This window comes from Thunnus thynnus, chromosome 18 (assembly GCF_963924715.1).
Source record: "Thunnus thynnus chromosome 18, fThuThy2.1, whole genome shotgun sequence".
Classification (NCBI taxonomy): domain Eukaryota; kingdom Metazoa; phylum Chordata; class Actinopteri; order Scombriformes; family Scombridae; genus Thunnus; species Thunnus thynnus.
Genome location: NC_089534.1, coordinates 28,318,611 through 28,338,592, shown reverse-complemented (window position 1 = coordinate 28,338,592; position 19,982 = coordinate 28,318,611). Strand labels below are relative to the sequence as shown.

The window sequence follows — 19,982 nt, the reverse complement described above, 5'->3', positions numbered from 1 at the left end:
CCTTTAGGGGCCACTTGGAAAACTTTAAGAATTTGTTTTAATATTCACTTTTTAAAATAGAATTGACTTTGTTTTCAAATAAAACTCAGTTAAGGAAATAAGAGGTCACAATGTACAAAACTGACAATGGGCGCTTCACTGCCAGAATGCATCTCCCATCCATCTTTCATCAAAATCAAATAGTTTGTGTCTGAAATACAACATTTAGTTAAATATTTTGATTTTAATTATGGCACTGCAACCACTCTGTTGCAGTTTCACCAAATCATGGGACAGAGGAGACAGAGACAATACCTTGTGGAACTGAGGGAACTGGCGTCTGAAGTCCCTCTCCTCCTGCTCGTCCTCAGTCAGTCCTGAGCCATGCAGCCGACTGCGGTTGCGGTACAGACTGGCCTCCAGCTGCTCTCGCTCTCTCCGCCTTCTCTCCTGCTCGTCCCACTCGTTCACCAGAGCCTGAAGAGCATCAACATACAGTCAACACAGTAGCAGCAAGTGTGCAATTTGAAAAGTCAACAAAAATCATAGCTCTTTATTGTAGCTGCCATCACATGAAGGGTTGACAGCAGTAAATCAGCAACACGTCAGATGTTTAACCCAGAAATCAGTGGCTCTGACCTGACAGATGTGTCTGAAGAGGCTCTGGGCCTCATTGCTGAACTCTCCTGTGGACAGGGTGTGACACTGCACATAGAGCAGAGCATTGAGGAGCAGTGTGGAGGACTGGGGGACCACATGCTCTGGGTCCTGCTGTGGCAGCAGCTTCATGAGGCTGCGCAGAATGTCCATACAAGCCCTGGAGCAGAGGAAGTCTGCCTGGGCCAGGTGGGATGGCAGGCTGGGGGACAGGGAGGGTAAGGCGAGCAGGCAGGACACCAGCTTGGGAAGTCCTGGTACAGGCGTGAGTGAGGCGGCCACCTGGGAGGCTACCAACCTCATACCGTGCCGGAGCTGGAGGATGCCGGTCCGCACAGGCCCGACCACATCTGGGTACAGTGGGTAGTCCTCCAGCAGCCTCTGGCAGAAGCGCTGCTGGGAGTTCTGCCACACAGCCTCCTCCTTCAGCAGACTCTGGACTGCTGACCTGGATTTGGAGGAGGAGCCCTGCAGGGCTTTCAGTAGGTGGGACAGCAGGTCTTCCACTGCTGATGCCTGGCCGATGCTGCAGAGGTAGTGCTGGAGCTCCTGGAAGAGTCTCCCATACTGGGGTTCATGGGGGCGACAGGCCTGCTTCCTGGAGAGCTCAGCTATCTGCTCCTTCACCTGCTGCATACGGATCCACAGGTACCTATGACCAGTGGTTAAAGGATAAGTTTGAATTTTTCACAAATCTGTCTTATATCATAAGGCACATACCATTTGTATACTGAAAGAGTTTTGGATGAATGTAATCAGTCATCCTCTTTCACGTAGTTGTGTGCATGAAGAGGAGGAATGATTACATTAAACGTTCTCAGGAATTGTACCATTTGGAATCAACCCTTAATTTTCATCCTCAGTCTAGTCTGGATGTATAAATGAAAATTTGAGTGTGCATAAGAAAAATAAACGTACTGACTTCCCGTGGTGAGAGTAACACTGTATGTAGTGTGTAAATTTATTCTGCCAAATGTTCTTGGTTAAAATATCATGCTACAGCTACTTGCATCTGGTTCACACCTGATTCGAGGATGCTGGAAACCATCAGTGGTGCTGCTCTCCTCCAGCTCTGCTCCAGTCATCAGCTGAGACGACAGGCTTCGTCCTCTCCACTCCTCCTGCAGCAGAGCCAGCTGCAAGAAAAAGAGACGGACATGCCAAGTCAAACATCAGCGGAAGTATTTCCTGCTTTAACCACCTTCTACTGTAGTGAACGCCTCCCTGCATCTATCACATAAAATCCTAAAGAAATATTTGATACTGGAGTTAACATTTTCTGAAGGCAGGATGGGGCATTGTGTTGTAGCAGTTAATCTTTTATTTGTCATATTTCATCAAAATACAGTATACTAAATTCTGCCAGGTTTGAAAAATGTACACATTTTTGTCAACGTCAAAGTCAGGGGTCATTTGGATTTCATTCATCTAATAGTTGTCAGTCTGGGCCAACGTGGTGGACCAACAGACCGACCGACATTGTCCTCCCTAGAGTGATCCCGCTAGCACGGCTAAAAATATCTGTGGTGCAAAAAAAGTTCATATCAATCTTTTATGTGACAAAAGCACAATAGTATGAAAAGCACCAAAAACAAACAGTTGCTGACCTCCTGCTGAGCGTAGTTGAGTTTGTAGGCCCTCTTCACAGCTGGGTCAAAGATGGTCTGTGGTGTCCACACTTTGATCTGCAGCAGACCCATGTTGACCCAGAAGACTCCAGATCGGGCCAGCGGGTTGCTGCCTTGGACCTTGCTTTGGACATATTGCTGCAGGCAGGTGATGCACGCCTCCACTAGGCCATCAGGGAGCATATTGGGAGGCAGGAAGTCTCGGAAGACTGTCTGGATCTCCTGAGCTGCTATGAGTGGGTCGGGGTCCTCCACCAGGCTCTCGCAGCTCTCCATGTAGCCTTCCTGCAGGCTGGGAGGCAGCAGGTCGGCCATGCTCTGAAGCTGCCGACGCAGGACGGCGCCCTGCAGCCTGAAGTCTGTGCCCCTATGGAGACAAGAGGTGATTAACAAAGCCAAAAATGAGAAGACCTTGTAAGAACATTTTTAATGTTTTAACCTACCTGAACTCAGCCAGTGCAGGGATGGCCATATTGTCCCACAACACTGCAGACACATCCTGGAGCTGCTGGATCCTCTCCTTCCATTCCCCCAGGGTGACATGAGAGAGGGAGAGGAGGGCGGCCCCTGACGGTTCCCATCGACCTTCAGTCTCACTGCTGCTCAGCACTCCCAGCATACAATGTGACCACACCGCTTTACTCAACAAGGCTGGTCCCTATAAACAACATGGACACTGCTCAGTGATTTTATTAAAGCAGCAAGGAATCTGTTGTGTTTTATAATCGGCAGACTGATCTCAATAGAAGATATTAGTGAGCGATACCATGTTATCTGCTCCGTGGTGTAGCTTTGGAGTCAGCTTGGTCTCAGAATTCAGTGGGTCCCATTTCAGCCAGCGGTCGGGGTCTGATGTCACACTGCTGGTCCACAGGGCAGCTAGAGCCTCAGACAGCAGCTCACACCACACAAACTGCAGCTCCTCTGCCGGCTAGAGGGCAGAAAGAATCATCATCATAAACTCAGTGGCTACTTTATGAAGGTACACCTGTTCAACTGCCAAAAAAACCCCAAAGATGTTCAGTTTACAATCATATAAACAGAGAAGAGAACAAGGTAACAAATCCTCACATAACAGAACTTGGAATCAGTAACTGTTCAGCATAGCACAGGCAGATTACATATTATCAATTCAAAGTACTGCAGGAAGTCCTTATCCTTTGCTACTAACCCTGTCGCTGCTGAGCAGGAACCAGAGTGGCTGGAGCTGACTGACGTTCATTGGTGAGGACTGGAGGCAGTAGCGAAGATGTCTGGAGAGTTCCCGACGTAAGCTGTCCTCTGCCTCCTGGTCGCTGCAAAACGACAGGAAGAGTTCAGTGAACAGTTCGGCAACTGGTTCAAGATAAGTCTCCATCAATGTTTTTGTTTCATTTTGTTAAGCAGGAAAAGAGTTTTACCCAGGAGAGAGAGCCAGCTGCAGCAGGTCTGTGCTGAGCCTCAGCTGGTTGAGTATGGCCAGTTGTTCCATCAGGGGCCAGAGCTGAGCCCTGCGGCTGAGCTGCTGCAGCTCCCCTCTGGCCAGGTGGAATCCATCTCCTGGCTCATCCCCCTCAGACATGGCGCAGGCCTCCAGGAGACCACTGGAGGTCATCTGGCGCTGCTGCTGCTCTACACTCGCCACCAACCTCTCCATCACTCCTGATAAGAAAATGTATTACAGCATTAAGTGATAATTCACATATTGGACCTTTAATATCACACTGGAGTTTTCCATTAGAGTAGACACAGGACAAAAAGTTAAATGCTCCAGTCCCCTGGAGACTGGACTGTTCATCACACCCCAAAATATGAACATAAGAACAATCAGCTTTTTAGATGTGTAGCAAAGCAGCACATAGCCAAGCCACTAGTTTAACAATCACTATATACAGTTTTTTCTATCGAAGGAAAAAAGCTCATAAATGATTGATATGTCGATCCACATGAGCACAGAATTTCTACTGCCATCTCCCCATCTTCTGACTCAGATGAGCAAGTAAATAGGCTAGTTGACAGAGTGGAGCAGAGAGAGGGTGCAACCAATATAGCCATAAAATGCCCCAAAAAGTACATTAAATTTTTTTTATAATGGTTCACGGGTAAGACAGGTCTTTCTGTGACACAAGCTCACCAGACTTCTGTGGATCCAGCTGGTTGTTTGCCAGCAGAACAAGGCCCCAGGCCTCTAGCAGACTCTCCTTGATGTCCAGCCCGAGCCCAGCACTCTGAAGACGGACCAGCTCCTGCTTCCAAGGACCAGTGGTACCATCCAGCCTCAGATCGCTCACATCCAGGGCTTTACTCAAGAGCCTGAGCCGAGTTGCACACTCAGCCACTGACTCCAACTGTAAAAGATCATTTTAAAGCAATTCAGATCAACAAAATCAACAAATATGATGATCTGCGAAGACTAGGTCTGATGTTAAGTAGAGCTGATGGAGTATCTCCCCACCTTGAACGGCAGAGCTTTCCCCAGGGTTTTCTGGATGCCTTTCAGAGCCGTGGCCACAGACACCGGGGTGGACAGAACAGTCTGGATGGCTGCTGAGACCGCCTGCAGCTCCTGGTGACCTCTGGAGTACAGTAAATTCATTACAGGTGTTAGTAAGTGTTAAGTAGAATCATATCAAGTGAAGATATTGAGAAAAAAAGCAGTATCACATATTAGTAATATATGTCAGATAAAATATCCTATTGTAATCTTACTTAGTAAATCAATAAATAAGTAAAATAATCATAAATTGTATAATGTCGTATGGAGAAAACAGTACTCCAATGTGATGTCTGCATCTCCCAGCAGCAGTTGGGGCAGTCGGAGGATGAGGTGTTTCTGTACCCACTGCCAGTGCAGAGATAGCACAGAGATGCCCTGAGAGTCAGCCGGCAGCGTGCTGCAAACATCCCAGAAACGATCACGCCACTGCAGCAGCTGCAGGATCTAAACATACATGACAAGTAGAGAACCATGAGTGAGGAGACCATAGCAAACAAAGTTTGTGTTTCATAAGGCCATTGTGTAATCACTGAGGACATGCTTTTTCTTCATGATTTTGAAGTAATATTACCCAGGTTAATGTACATTTTCCTTTTTTTAAATTAATTCTGCTCTACTTGTAATGATTAACCTTTTCTTTTTCATTTATTCTTACATACCCAGGTAAATAATACTTGAAGTAGTGGTGGTTTCACTACAGAGTAGAGATATAAGAGGTAGTACAGACAGCAATAGTAGCAGCAACAGGTTAGCAATAGTACTAGTATTCCTGTTTTAGCAGTAGCAAAAGCAGTAGTAGCACAGTAGTACTAGCAATAGCATCAGTAATAGCAATATATATATTTATATATATATATATATATATATATATATATATATAGTGCTTATTGTAGCAGCAATAATAGCAGTAGCAGCTTGTAATAATAGTAATAGCAACAGTAGTAACAGTAGCAGTAGAAGCAATAGTAGCAGTAGTAGTAGTAATAGTATTATTGTAATGTAAGCAGTAGTAGTAGTTACTGTAGCAGTAACAGTAGCAATAATAGTAGCAGTTAGCAGTAGTAACAGTAGCAGCAGAAGTCACAGTATTAGTAGCAGTAGTAGTAGCAGTAGCAGTAGTAGTAGTAGTAGCAGTAACAGTAGCAGTAACAGCAGTAGTAACAGTAGTAGTAATAGTAGTAGTAACAGTAGTAGTAGTAGCTGCAGCAGTAATAATGGCAATGGCAGTAATAGTAACAGTAACAGCAGGACAACCCAGGGACAGAAAATTGTGGATATAAAGTGACTTAGTGGTAAAGAGAGACAGTTCTGACCTCAAACATGATGTAGTCTGAGATGTAGGGCTGTCCGCCCTGCACAGCCTGCAGGGTGAATGAGTCCCACAAGTCAAAGAAGGTCCGCAGGTGCATCAGCACTGGGTGGGGCAGGTGACCAATGTCCACAGTCCCTGTGAGGGCAGGAAAACACAAGCTGACTGATGCTCATTATGCAATGCTTTGCTTACCACAGGGCCTAAGTAGCTCAGTTTGTAGACATTTAACATGTAACTAAGTTACACAGGTGGATAGCGGGTATCAAGAATCATGCTATTACATATGAGTTATGCTTTTGCGAATTCACAATTGTCCAAAGTGTCCTGTGCAAACCTTTGCTGAAGGCTGTGGCTATTCTCAGGGCAGAGTTCTGAGCAGACAGGTTGATAGCACAGGTGCAGATGACAGACCTCTCCTCTCTGTCCATCATCAGAACAATTCTGTGAAACACAAACATATCATTAGCTTTACACATCTGCATCTCCCAGTAATGTCCTTCTTCAGGCTTCTACTCAACTAACAGCTGAAAATTCTTAATCTTTTACTGTACGCTTCATACATCTCACACAACATCTTTTTACAGCAACCTTACAGAATACCTTAACTATTGAAATGACAGCAGTGGCATCAGTATATAAGATGTGCAGACATGTAACCAGGCTTTACAGTTTTAAACCTGCGTTATGTCACATTTCTAATCCTTAACACTGTACAAACCCTGACTTGTTCTACTGCAGCAGTCTTTTTTTTAAGTCGAGTATGAGCTACATGTCTGAGCTAGAGTCATGCACATGGCAATCAGGATAAAGTTGATCTCCTACCTGTTGGCAACTGCGTTCAGTGCCTCCAGAAATTCCATGTATCTTTCTTCATCCTCAAAGTTACACTTGTTGGCTAAAATATCCAGGTACTGTTTGTTCCAGCGCATGTCCACCAGAATCCTGTATTCATCTGGGAATATAAACAAAACAATGGTTAATAGCTTGGTGATAGAACATACAGTATACTATTTCACCACTATTTCACTGAAAATTCCCTAAAACTAGCAATGTCATAAACTATAATCTTAATGGCCTTATTGCATGACTCAAATACCAATTCTTACCTCTGAATTTTAAGTTTTTAATAATATACATGAAAATTGCAGGGAATGGAGATACAAATTAGTCACATGATAAAATTAAATAGAAATATTTTCACACAAGAACAAGAAAATGAAAGAAGGTTTACCTATGCTGTGTGGCTGCAGCAACTCTGTAAGGGACTTGCCCTTAGTAGTGAGTTTGCTACCGAACACAGCCTTCAGAGCTCTGTTTCCTGCCTCCACCTGGACCAGAGCTGGATCTAGAAGAGTCAAGAATCACATGACATTTTACTTTCTGCAGTGTATTGCAGTTGTGATGTGAAATGTAATACATGCTGACGAGCGATGGGCCAGTGATGCCTATGTCTTGAATATTTGCAGTTTGACAAAAACATATAACTTTTATTCTTGCCAAGAAAATGTATTGTACATTGTACATACATTGTACTTTTAAGTCTAGAATATTGGGTTGATGTGTGTGTTTGCGTGTGCAGAGTAACAAACCAGGGGCATATTTGTAGCTCTTTCCTAGGTGTGAGAGCCAGCTGCTGCGGAGGATCCAGTCTCCGTGAGAGGCTCTCTCTGTGAGCAGTCTCACTGCTGTGGGAATCAGACGCAGAGCATCTCCTTCCTCTAAATCCACCACTCCTCCTGAGAACACCTGGCTTTCATGGACACCATTGCTCTGCAACGCCCTCTGCAGGTCACTCAGGCTCAGTGGACGATTCCTTTGCAAACACAATTAGTGTTAACAAATATTTCCTGAAGTGATAATCATATAGCTTTTTTTCCATATTGGTGCTATTAGGTCCTTTCAGCAGTGATGTGTTGTACTGATATTTCAAATGTTTTCAGTGCTTACACATCAACTGACAGTTCAATGACTTTTATCTCTTACTCTTTAAATGAGGGTACAATCGCTTTCAGCATTTTCACTTAAACTGACACCTCAAGTCTTAAAACTGACATTGAATTTTGTTCAGCATTTACACTTGAGAGGAAACTTCCACCCATTTATGAGTTCCATTTTAACTTTAAGTATTTTAAGTATTTTCAGTAATTCTATTTCAACTGCCACTTCAACTGCCACTTCAACTGCTTTCAGTATTTCAACTTAAGGTACAACTTTATTTCCTTTATTATCTGTTGTAGACTTATTTGATTGTGTTGTTCCATCCTTACCGTTTGCCCTGTAGGCTGAGGGTGTTCAGGCAAAATGACAGGACCTGTCCATCTCGGAGGACAGCGGAGAAGCAGGAATCCTCCGTGGAGAGGAGGGCAGAGGGGAAGCCGTCAGGCCAAACCCCAGCACACAGCAGCCCACTGCCCCAGTCCTCCGTGTCCAGGATGGCCAAATGCTGCTCAATCACCTGCTGGGCTTGCTGGAGGGATAATAATGCACACATGTTTATTCATCCTCTGAGGAACATGAATATGCTCACTAGATTCAGTTTGAATGGACAGTGAGTAAACAAAATAATAGGATTTATGCTCTGTAGACAATTAACATTTGCAGCAAATATATGGAAATCAGGCTAGTTTTGAGAAACCCTCGTCACAAACCAAAGTTAATGCTGGAATGGACATTTTTGACAAATTAAATTAGTTTTGAACTTTCATAATAATGGTGACCTAACAAAGCAGGAGACAAATATCAATAAAAATGAACATAATAAGAATGATTTAAAAAATTAAAATGTAGCAAATCTCAGACAGTTCAAATTGATGTAACTTAATGTAATGACTTGTTTTGTAATGAATGACTAGAGTTCAGTTGTGAACTCTCCAGTTGTGTACACGGTCCTTTATTTCAAATGATAGATGGCCCTGTTGTGACTGCATAAGATTGGTGAAAGACAATGGGAAAAACAGAAGAATCTCCAATATAGATTGGTTAAGTGGTGCTGACATGAAAAGATCTGGGTTAAACTAGCAGTGTCACCAGGTCTTACTGGGACATACAGCAGTCTGTCATCAGCATAGAGATGGAATTTAATGTCAAACCTCTGTAAAAAGTGTATCAGTGGCAGTATATATAAAGAAAATAAAAGTGTTCCCAGAATAGACCCTTGGGGGACACCACATGTGAAAAATAGAGAAATATTACAGGTGGAATTGCATTGATTGATAATGGGGTGTTGATACCTTTTGGCTGGCAGTGGTGCGTTGGCTGAAGGAGTAGGCTTCTCCACAGGCATGCTGCAGCGCGCTGGGCAAATCTACACCTCTCTGCAGCTGACAGGATAGCAGGGTGGCAGCATGGATGAGGGAGGCCAATGATGAAGCAGGGGAATCTGAAAGGTAGCAGCCAGAGTTTTTGATTAACTCTGCAGACTGACTTCCTGACAGCATATTAATTTGTTTTCGTGTTGTCGAGGCTTACCCCAGATGGCAGATTTGATGCTTTTATGTATTTCAATCAGCAGATCACACACACAGTCCCCAGTCACTCCCGCAGTATGAAGCAGGGTCTTCAGGTCCAGTGTGTCCCAGCAGACCCCCTCATGTTCCCCAGGGATGTAAACCTCCACCCCTCTGTTCCTCATGGCTCTGGAGAGCTCCCCGTGCACAGGGTCCATGGTCAGGAACAACCTGCACAGCCCAACACACATCAGCTGAGCACCGACGTCTTTAATGACTTCAACAAAAAGTGAACAAGCTCTAATTTGGTGTACTACCTGAAGTTAGGATGTGGGGTGATCTTCGGGGTCTTCCCATCTATGACGCCACGTTCATTGATGGTGAGGGATCCGCCAGGCTCCAGCAGAGCATTGAGGCGATCCAGGACAGACGCACTGAGCACATAATACACAATTAATTCAAATCACCAAATGCTGGAACACTGAAACTGTTTTTTTTTTTTCAGGCCTTGGACTGCCTACTGAAATGACAAAAATCACTGTTGAAGTTATAATCCTTGAGAATCTCATATTTTAAAACCCCATTTTTGAGAGACTTTTGAGAGATTTCCAGACATGCTTGTCCTGTGGTTAGTTGCATTTTTTAATTTAGTTTAGTTTTTTTGTTGCTATCTACCACGCCAATGCCACAATTAGCCTAATGTGAGTGGTAAAAATAATAATGGACCAATTAAAATACCGCTTCCTTGTATAAAATTTCTAAACAGTTTTAAACTGATCTTTGAGTGCTCTCTGGCCCTTAATGAAGTGTGTGATCTTTGACATTTTTCAAACTATTATCCATTTGTGAAACCCAGCGAGCTAATGACGCAGCCATGATCCCAAAATTCCAAATCCCAAGTGAAAAAATGTTACATATACATCAAAAAGTACACAAATTAATGAAGAACACTGGAGTTTCCTCACCTGCAGAAGTTGACGTTGTCCATGAGCAGCCAGTCACCAGCCTGCAGGGCCTGGACCAGCATACCATCCAACCACTCAAAGCCTCCGTTGGTCCATCCGTCCTCCAGCTGGGCCAGACGCTCCTTCAGCAGCGTGAAGTCCATCTGCAGTTTGGACATGTCTGGAGGACAAACACAAGCATGTCACACCACTGGAAACACATTCTCATTCTTATATACAGTTTTCCTTTTTACAAGATAGTATGCAGTTATTAGTTGGCCATTACCTGTGAACACTTTGAGCTTGGTGTTGAGTTTCTGCAGGAGGAGGATGATGACCTCCAGCTTGTTCAGTGCCTCAGAGTTGACCGTTCCCCCGGATCTTTGCAGCCCTTCCTCCTTCAGCCAGTGGCAGAACAGACCCCATGTCTGCAGCAGGAACTCTGTGTCCTGGATGCCGACATCAAGCGACATCAGGCCACGCCTTATTACCATAGCAACTATGTAGTCCACGCTTTCCAACACTTGCAGCCATGGCCGCATGATATCCACCTGGAAAAACAAAAAGAGTGCAGAGTGATGTGACCTGACGTTTTCAGACAAAGAAACAAGCTTGGTAAACTAGAAAACTGAGTTCCTAACTACCTGTTCGAAGCCTCCCAGCAGCTCCGTGGTGTCCATGGCACTGTTCATGGCCATGACCCTCAGGCGGTGCCCTGTCAGTAGAGCCAGCAGTCTCACCAGGCTGGTCTTTCCACTAGCCGTAGGCCCCACAAGTATGGTCATCCAGCCCATCTCTACACACTTCATCAGGGACTCCAGGGGCCGAAGGGCCTGGTGTGTGATGGACAGTGGGGGGTCCAAGGCCACAGGGGCTCCGCCGCTACGCTGCAGGACTGAGAAGCCCACCTACAGGGGTAGTCCATGGGAGAGGAAATCCTTAATTGTCGCTACAATTTAAAACATTTACTGCTGAAAAGCAGGATGAGGTTTTTGTGTTTGGACTAACCTGCAGGTTGAGAGGAGTGGTATGGAACTGTCTGGAGCCTGTGTATGGCTCAAAGTCCTCCCCAAACACTTTCCTGAACACAGACAGCACCTGTGTGGGACAGGAGGAGGTTCACAACTCTGTATTTATTTGCAGTGACCCTTCCCTCTAAGGGGACAAGTGGACCCAAACCATGCCAGCAAAATGCCCCCCATAGCATAACAGAGCCACCAGATCCCCTCACTGTAGGGGTCAAGCATTCAGGCCTGTACCAGTTTTTCCTTTAATTTATCATGTGTCTGTATATGGTCGCCTCCATTATTTAAGTCATTTATCAAGGCAAAAATGCCAAACATTCTTTAGTTCCAGCTTTTCTGTCACAACAAGTCAAAGCTCATGGCTTTGCCTATTGTGCCTCTGTCTCTCCTTTCTGAAAGGCACATGCTTTTCTAAGGAACTTTCCAGACCTGCCACTTTCTGTCCACCAATGCCCTCAGACTTTCCTACCGGTCTCAGTCAGTAACTTTGGGTTTAAAGAGCCTGTGATAGTAATAGCTCAAAATGACTTGATTGTGATCTGTTGATTTATAAGCAAACCTGATGAGGCAGACACAGAAAGTTTTAAGTTGGCTTTTAATGTACAGCAAGCCCTTTCTTCACTTATAATTCTTTTGTAGTGCCCAACCGAAAGTTAAGAGACATTGATGACAAAATGTGATAATGTGGCTCAAACCCACAAGTGAAAGGCTGCATAAATTAAGTAGATTATGGTTGAGATGTGGTATGAATATTATCCCTACTGTTATGACCTGGCTCAAGAGGCCACAACAAAAGGGAGACACGCCATGATACAAAGGATAACAAAGTCTTTTATCTCTTAATTCAACATGCTGCAGATGGACCATCAAATGAAAGCATGGTTAAACAGTGTACCTGAGCCTTGTCAGCCTCTGTTCTCATCCTGTCAGCGTACACCACAGCTACATGTTGGCCTGGGTTGAAAAATCCCGGCGACTGGTCAGCCTGCATCAGCTGACACCAACGGAACATGTCGCGCAGGTTGAACTCCCAGGGGCTTCCTTTCTGACCCCACCGCCGCTCCACACACACCTCCTGGACAAGCTATAGAAGGAAGGAAAATACCTTTTAGGCCTTTTTTGACTCACTGACGGTCATAAACAAGGGAAAAGTTGCCTGATGCTGGACAGTCTGTAATTCAGCTTTTAAAATCGCTCCAGCAGACAGTCAGAGTCATATAGTACAGGAGAAAAGGAATAGAAAACCTACCCTGTTACTGAACTCCACCATTTTAGCAATGATTTCCTTATCAATGTTGGGGAAAATGGAGTCTCCTATGAATTCCATGTCTTTGCTGGTTAGCTGGTCCACAAAAACCTGGAAACAAAGAGGTAAGTCAGATTTCATGAATGCGGATCAAAGAGAATCAATACAAAGATTCAAGTTTGTTTATTCAATTCAATTCAATTTTAATTATATAGCACCAAATCACAACAGAAGTCATCTCAGGGCACTTTTCACATAGAGCAGGTCTAGACTGTATTTTTTAAAAGACCAGTTTGTAAGATTTAGTTGCAGCTATCAACTGTCAAATATGTGTGACATCCCCCAAGTCCGCCAGTGACTGTTTGTTACCTGAGTGAATCTGTTGAGGAAGGACTTGGGCAGTCCCTTACGTCCACCGCCTTGAGTGAAAGGGTTCTGGCAGCCAAAGATCTTGGTCTTCTCATGCTGAACCTGGAAGCTCATGCCCAGTTCAGGAATGTAGATCTCTGCTCGGTGATCAAAGCAGGCGTTCAGACCCTCCAACACCGACTGAGAGGCCAGGTTCAGCTGCCAGCATGAGGAACAAGGCAGGTCAGTTTAAATCACAGATTATCTCAGCATCATCATTACAATTTCTTTTTACAAAAGGTTTGCAAACAAGAAAAGGCTCCCAGCCATGAAATCTGGTGTATAAAAATGCCTGAATGGTGGCGCCTACCTCATCCAGGACAACCCAGTGGCCTGCCTTCAAAGCAGCCAAAAGGGGTCCGTCACGCCATGCAAACTCTCCTCCCTTCCCTCCCTCCACCGGGAGATCTGTCCCAAACAAGTCAGTAACATCCTGCCAGAGAGAGCATATCATCAGCATTGGAGCCTTTTAGTACTTTATATTCATCCTGCAACAGAGTGGAGAGCTTGTGAACGTTCATATAAATGGTTACCGTTTGCTCAGACAGGTTGATTCTGACAAGGTGGTTCCCAGAAGCTTTTGCCAGCGCTGCCACCAGGCTGGTCTTTCCCACGCCAGGCGAGCCCTCCAGCAGCACAGGCCTCTGCAGCTTCAGTGCTCGAAGAAGCCTCTGGGCATTCACTGCGGTAGTGCCTGCTGCGATGGCGTACTCTGACAGGTTACGGCTCTCCGTCTGAGGCCCTGAGGGGATACATGCATACATACAGAGTGATGAGCTATTCAATCAGGAAAAGGGGAACAACACTGTATGTGGACATTACATTACCATCGACTGTTATAGGCCCTGCTCACCAGGGAACGGGGCTGATACCAGTCGACCCAGCAATATATAAGGAATGCATTGCTATAAAGCATTTCAATGTGTTACGTATGGCTAGTAAGGCATTAACAAATACCATGAGAAGTAGATGATTGAGGATATGGTCTTCATCATATGCATCTAAAAAAGCATCTTATAAATCACCAAGGTCCATACCTAAGGCGATGTAGAAGGGGTCGATGCCGAAGAAGTCTTCACCCCACTGGGGTTCCCTTGGCAGGCTGGTGTCATAGACTCTCAGGGCGTCCAGCATATCCTGATCCAGCTTGGTCATCTTGCTCAGCCGCTGTTGCAGGAAACCAAGGCTCAGCCGGCGAGCAAGGAAGGCGTTGTCTGCACAGGACACTGTGGTCCCTGCAAGAAAAAGGGAGACTCAGATCGTATTTCCCAAACAGCTCCTTTGAGTGTCAAACTCTGAGTGGAAGTAAAAATGAGCCATCTGCTCACCTGAGCCGATGCCGTCTATGTAGACCAGACATGCTGCGTGGATGAAGGCCGTAACAGTGTCCAGTCTGAGATCCCACTCTGCTTCTTCTTCATCTTCGAGGGCTCCCATAGTCATGAAGCCATCCTCGTCCCGCTCACACACAGCGTTGAGGAAGTTTACCCATGACAGGATGTCTCTGACACTCAGGATGCAGCGCCGGCCAAAGTCCTGCTGGGTCAACCACTCGATGAAGTCCAGCATCAGCTCTGCGATATCGCCGCCTGTGTTTGATTCAAAGAAGCATATCAGTGAAATTTGTTTTGTATATGTTTTCAGTAAGACCTGCATTGTCTGTCATCATGTAGTTTATAAGACTATGACCCTCTACACATGATTAGTGGCAGAATTGCTCTGCAGCAATGTGATCCATTATTTTCTTATGGAGAGAGCAGTGAAGCTGGTAGTGTAACTGAATGACTGCTTCAAAAACTTGTTTCAGCGTAAATCTACACGTCTCTCAGCCAGTTTACCATCGATTGAGAGGCCAGAGCGCAGGTTGTGTTGGATGATCTGAACCAGGTCACTGCGGCCGTTGCTCTGAGGACACCAGATCTCTGTGAAACGGTTCCTGAGGGCTGGAGAGAGCTGTCCAAACACAGACCAGCACAAAAGTCATACACAGCTCTAAAGAACCTTCATACATTTTAAAAAGCATGTTAAATCACTTGGACAAACATCCTACATTCAAAATATGCATTATAAATTCCAGGAAAATACAATACTGTCTCTTTTAAAAAAAGTGAGCAGGCAGGACTTCACTGCCTTCATTCTAATCTCCACTGAAAACACTGTGGAAACATGGAAACATCCTTCTTTTTTTTCTTTATTTACCTCCTTTTTGCCAAAGTCTCCTCCAGGGTTCATGGTAGCTACCAGACGGAAACCTGCAGCTGCACTGATCAGCTCCACATCGTCATTGTCCCCGCTGCCCTTCTCTGCCAGGACGAGGGACTTCTCCGTCTCTAGAACACTGACAACAGATAAAACACACTGTCAGGGGCTTTTCTTAGTCTGTTAATCACCTGTATGTGGTTGTGTGTTGGGCATCCTGTCAAGTTCATGTTGGATTTTGTGGCTCAAAATACAATATGTGTACAAAATGTACAATGTGCCATTTGAAATGTACTACCAAGTGCACTTTGTGGCACCATACACTCATAAATGCACTGTATTGTGTACAAGTCTTACTGTCATGAACAGGTGCACTAAAAGCTTGAAAAGGCTCAGAGAAGGTATGTTTTGTGGCATGAGATGTCATGTTTAATCCATATTTTTATAGGCAAAATGTGTATCAGGTATTTTGTGAGAGGAAAGGCAGTTTGTGGTTAAAAAATTACTGTATGTCCCAAGAAAGCCTTACATCCCAACTTATTCATATTAATAAGGTTATGAAATTAATTCTGTTAGGATATTCCCAAATTCAAATGTCCATATGAATCATTTTCAGCCACAGAAAATACAGCTGGTGTCAATTGAAAAACAATGTGCATATATATATATATGTGTGTGTGCGTGTGTCTACCTGTTGAGTCTCTCCAGCACAGAGTCGTCTGCCAGGGAGATCTCATCCATGAGGAACACTCCTCCCTCTTTCATGGCCAGCACCAGAGGACCATCAAGCCACTGAAACAGCCTGCAGTCCTCCCCGTCAGCCTGCAGCCACACACAGCAAGGACGGGGTCAAACTCTGCTTTACTTGTTTTCCAAGGAGTCCATTTTACAGACTCACTTTGTCTTTTTTCTTTTCAATTTAATGACACTGTCCTTTGCCTTCTCTCTATTATAAATATGATTTAATTATATTTTTAAGTTATAAGTTCCAGGAGTAAAAAGAAGGATTTACTGTTGTGTATCTTACTTCTGCCAACTAAAAAAAAAAGAGATTCTGAGATTCTGGGTGAGATTCTGCTCCTGTGTCTTTGTTATAGATTTAACCCTCCAACCAACCACAGACTCTGCAGTACCTGATGTGTGTGTCTGACGGGTCGCAGGCCTCCCAGGAAGTCAGACGTCTCCATGTGGAGGTGACAGTTGACTGAGAAAAATTTCTGTCCAGCCAAAGCAGCAAAGAGCTGGCAGATTGTAGTCTTTCCACATCTGGTGAGGGAACAGGACAAAAGAGTTTAGAATGATTAACATATATACTTATTAAGTTCTTAAAACTCTATACTTAACTACAGGAGGCAATATCACACACAAGCAAAGAGCAAAGCGAAATCTGCTGAATTTGACCAGTGAGTTCTGTTCTGCACCGACTAGATAGAAATTAGACATCTGTTTCTATAGTATTTCATAAGTTTCAGGCCGTCCATTCAGAGGATTGGACTCTTGTAAATGTGTTTTTACTGTTTGTCTTGTTGCTGGTTTAATACTGTTGTGTTGTGTTAAAGGGCTAGGACATATGGAATGGAAACTGCAAACAGAAACTGCAAACCTCAACACTTGAGCCCCTTTAACTTTTTCACATTTTCACACTCTGCACATGGTATTTCTTACGCTCTTCTTCCTACTACTACTTCCAGCCGTTTCTTGCTCTCATTTAAAAAATAACTACAAACAAACAAACATCTGTCTAGCACTCTTTCTCATACACTTTTTCCTGGTCAGCTTTTGACCATGTCCATTTTACTCTTAGAATCTGAGATGACCTGATGAAATAAATGTTATATATATCTTCTTAAAGACAGAATGAAGTGGGCCTGGCTGCGACATTTGAATCTCACCCAGTGTCTCCTACGAGCAGGACAGACTCGCCGAATCGAAGCGCCCGTCCTACCAGCACAGCTAGTCTCCTCATGCCGTGTGTCCACACCACATGGCGAAACTCCTCTGGAACTCCAGCGATGCTGTCAATGAAGGGACCTGCCGATCAGAACATAAAGCCAACATTATACTGTATTCATCAGACATGCTGGATGGCTCTATTCTCTCCTTTCATTGTTTGGGATTTCACTTGGATTCAAGTTAAAGTTAAAGTTGATTCAAGTGTTGTAAAGCTCCACTCACTGAACTGACTGGTGACCTGTTTCTGAGAGAACAGGTTTTTAGGGTTCACCGTCCTCTTGAAGTGTTTCTCCAGGATGGACAGGATGGTGGTCTCTTCCTCCGGCTTCCTCACACGTCCTGCCAACAGCATGTACCCTAACGAAGAGGACAACAGCTTCGTTTAGGCTTTCAGTGGAACACGAGTGTCTGTCTGTGATTTAACAGAGATGTCTGACAAGCCTCACCGTCATCAGCCAAATGCTGCAGCCAGTCCTGAGAGGCCTCCATCTGCTCCTCCAGCCTATAGCGGTCTGCCCAGCGGAAAAGATCTCTGAGGGTGATGAAGCCGTGTTTCCCCGCAAACACAGAAGATCCCCTGCGTAGGGACTGGAGGAGGAAAACACATTCCACACATGCAGTCAGGATCGCCCCAAAAAGAGGTAGGTAACAACAACAAGTAAGGTATTCCTCTCAGCCTCATCTACATCAATAAACACACACCTCCTCCTGAGAGTCATAACTTAGTCAAACCTGAACAAGCAGACATGATTGTTAGATTCAGTGTAACTTACAGTTTACAAGGCTGTAAAAATCTCTAAAGTCCTGATCACAATAAAGGTCCAAAAATCCAGTCAGTTTAGAAAAAGACACTCCTCATAACTGTCTTATAATCATCATTTTTTGAGTTTTGTTAAGTGTCACAGTAATCCAGTGACAGTGGCCTGAACATCCGTGCTCACAGTACAAACAGGAAGTGCTAATAGTTCATTCAGCAGGACTTTCCATGCTAAGGCTCAGAATGTTCTATCAACATGGCTCTTACATTGCTGGAACTCTTCTCTATCCACTCATATACTTTACAGATATTTACCCCGTGTTGAAAACAATACATTTTACAGTTTTAAATCATGTATAGTACACTCACATGCAACATGGTGGTATTTCTGAGTAGCCCAAATTAGTCTGAAAACAACAATAAACGCCATGCCTGGCTAAGACATGTAGTGACTCTACTGAGATTGACTGCAAGATTACAAAACAAGTAAAATAAGCCCAGGGTTCAAAGGGTTACAACAATCTGGCCAATATTCAACAACATACAAGAGTGCACAGTTACCTGAAGGTCTTGCATGACCTTGACCAGCTTGGTGCAGTAGGATGGAGGCAGGCTGCATCTCTGGTGGAGGATGGTCTCCAGCTCTCCACTGGGCAGCTCATCAAAATGCAGCTCTACAAAGCGGTTCCTGAAAGCCCTGGACAGCACCTGGGGGATGGATGCAGATCACTTAGTAAATTTTGTTTGACAGGTAGAATTAGCTAAATATAATGCAGTCAAACAAAACATTCCCACACTGAATACTACCTTTATGAAGCTTATCACCATGTCCTATGATCATCATGTTTTAAATAGTCAAGCTCTCATCTTTCTGCTTATGTGAATGAAAATGATTTTTTTATGTGACTCTGTTAGATGTGCTGTTGGGTTTTTTGAATTTCAGAGATGCTACATGAGATGTATATTTAATATATCTATTTTGATAAATATAGTTTTTATCAAACCATTATAATATGGTATGATTACCATGAGCAATTCATACCAAAATTGAAGAACTAAAATTATTGAAATAAATACTCTACAAAGCAGGCTTATGCAAAATTAGATTGGCAACAAAGCTAATAAGCTTTCTCTGTTTTGACTCTCCCTTAAGTCAGCACTGTCAAGAAGGTTTGCTGTTGGTTAACAGAAGTAATTTGCACAGCAACTTTACACAAGAGATTGACATGGAGTCACAGATGGTGGTGATTCCATTAAAATAAATTGATTTCCTTGTGAAATTTTGGATTTTTACATGCTGACCTGACCTGAGCTGTAAGAGCTTTACCAGTAGTTTGTCCAGTGGATGGTGCTGTAGGAAAGTTCATGGGATCATTAAAATTTCTATCCTCAAGAGGATGAAATTCCACAGCAATCTGTCTGTACTATTTTAATGTTTCTTGTGCATGAGAATTGAATTTGACTTGATGTTGGTCACCAGAAGGAGTCACCAAAAAATTGGGATTCATCCTCTTGGGACCATTTCATGCACATCTGGCCAGTAGTTATGAGGGTTTCTCCATCTGAACCTACATGATGGACCAAAGTCACCCACTGACATCATCAACCGTAACAAGGAACAAAATCAGCGCTGTCCTGAACCTGAAGAGAACCACACTGAAACCATGCCATCAGACAAATCTCTATCCGACTGAATGAATGGAATACCTTTCTACCACCGTAGAGACCAGGGGGATTCTGGGTAGCAAACAACATGAATCTGGGGTGAGCCTTGATGACTTCCTGTGTCTCGGCCACAAAGAGCTCCCTGTTGTCATCCAGCAGTCTGTTGAGAGCCTCCAGGACGTCCGTGGGGGCGAGGTTCAGCTCATCCAGAATGATCCAGTAGCCTTTTCTCATGGCGTCGATCAGAACGCCTGCAGCAGATACACAAACAAGCGACATATTAGTCT

At 44.2% G+C, this 19,982-nt stretch overlaps 1 protein-coding gene across 1 annotated transcript in view; it reads right to left on the bottom strand.

Moving 5' to 3' along the window:
* mdn1 (midasin AAA ATPase 1) overlaps positions 1 to 19,982 on the bottom strand; it is a 62,434-nt gene that overhangs the window by 22,321 nt on the left and 20,131 nt on the right. The window contains exons 25-64 of the mRNA XM_067572650.1: positions 19,738 to 19,946; positions 18,592 to 18,738; positions 17,720 to 17,861; positions 17,496 to 17,630; positions 17,213 to 17,351; positions 16,454 to 16,586; positions 16,012 to 16,142; positions 15,321 to 15,459; positions 14,960 to 15,074; positions 14,450 to 14,710; positions 14,159 to 14,356; positions 13,655 to 13,863; positions 13,432 to 13,554; positions 13,083 to 13,280; positions 12,717 to 12,824; positions 12,363 to 12,551; positions 11,451 to 11,540; positions 11,087 to 11,350; positions 10,729 to 10,993; positions 10,464 to 10,623; positions 9,816 to 9,932; positions 9,521 to 9,729; positions 9,283 to 9,431; positions 8,320 to 8,519; positions 7,642 to 7,865; positions 7,284 to 7,397; positions 6,875 to 7,004; positions 6,387 to 6,493; positions 6,054 to 6,187; positions 5,018 to 5,184; positions 4,699 to 4,819; positions 4,378 to 4,591; positions 3,665 to 3,905; positions 3,436 to 3,559; positions 3,031 to 3,195; positions 2,708 to 2,922; positions 2,244 to 2,631; positions 1,660 to 1,772; positions 619 to 1,288; positions 295 to 456 (exon numbers count right to left, since the gene is read on the bottom strand). Of these exons, the coding sequence (XP_067428751.1) occupies positions 295 to 456; positions 619 to 1,288; positions 1,660 to 1,772; positions 2,244 to 2,631; positions 2,708 to 2,922; positions 3,031 to 3,195; positions 3,436 to 3,559; positions 3,665 to 3,905; positions 4,378 to 4,591; positions 4,699 to 4,819; positions 5,018 to 5,184; positions 6,054 to 6,187; positions 6,387 to 6,493; positions 6,875 to 7,004; positions 7,284 to 7,397; positions 7,642 to 7,865; positions 8,320 to 8,519; positions 9,283 to 9,431; positions 9,521 to 9,729; positions 9,816 to 9,932; positions 10,464 to 10,623; positions 10,729 to 10,993; positions 11,087 to 11,350; positions 11,451 to 11,540; positions 12,363 to 12,551; positions 12,717 to 12,824; positions 13,083 to 13,280; positions 13,432 to 13,554; positions 13,655 to 13,863; positions 14,159 to 14,356; positions 14,450 to 14,710; positions 14,960 to 15,074; positions 15,321 to 15,459; positions 16,012 to 16,142; positions 16,454 to 16,586; positions 17,213 to 17,351; positions 17,496 to 17,630; positions 17,720 to 17,861; positions 18,592 to 18,738; positions 19,738 to 19,946 (7,319 nt within the window). The remainder of the gene's footprint in view (positions 1 to 294; positions 457 to 618; positions 1,289 to 1,659; positions 1,773 to 2,243; positions 2,632 to 2,707; positions 2,923 to 3,030; positions 3,196 to 3,435; positions 3,560 to 3,664; positions 3,906 to 4,377; positions 4,592 to 4,698; positions 4,820 to 5,017; positions 5,185 to 6,053; positions 6,188 to 6,386; positions 6,494 to 6,874; positions 7,005 to 7,283; positions 7,398 to 7,641; positions 7,866 to 8,319; positions 8,520 to 9,282; positions 9,432 to 9,520; positions 9,730 to 9,815; positions 9,933 to 10,463; positions 10,624 to 10,728; positions 10,994 to 11,086; positions 11,351 to 11,450; positions 11,541 to 12,362; positions 12,552 to 12,716; positions 12,825 to 13,082; positions 13,281 to 13,431; positions 13,555 to 13,654; positions 13,864 to 14,158; positions 14,357 to 14,449; positions 14,711 to 14,959; positions 15,075 to 15,320; positions 15,460 to 16,011; positions 16,143 to 16,453; positions 16,587 to 17,212; positions 17,352 to 17,495; positions 17,631 to 17,719; positions 17,862 to 18,591; positions 18,739 to 19,737; positions 19,947 to 19,982) is intronic.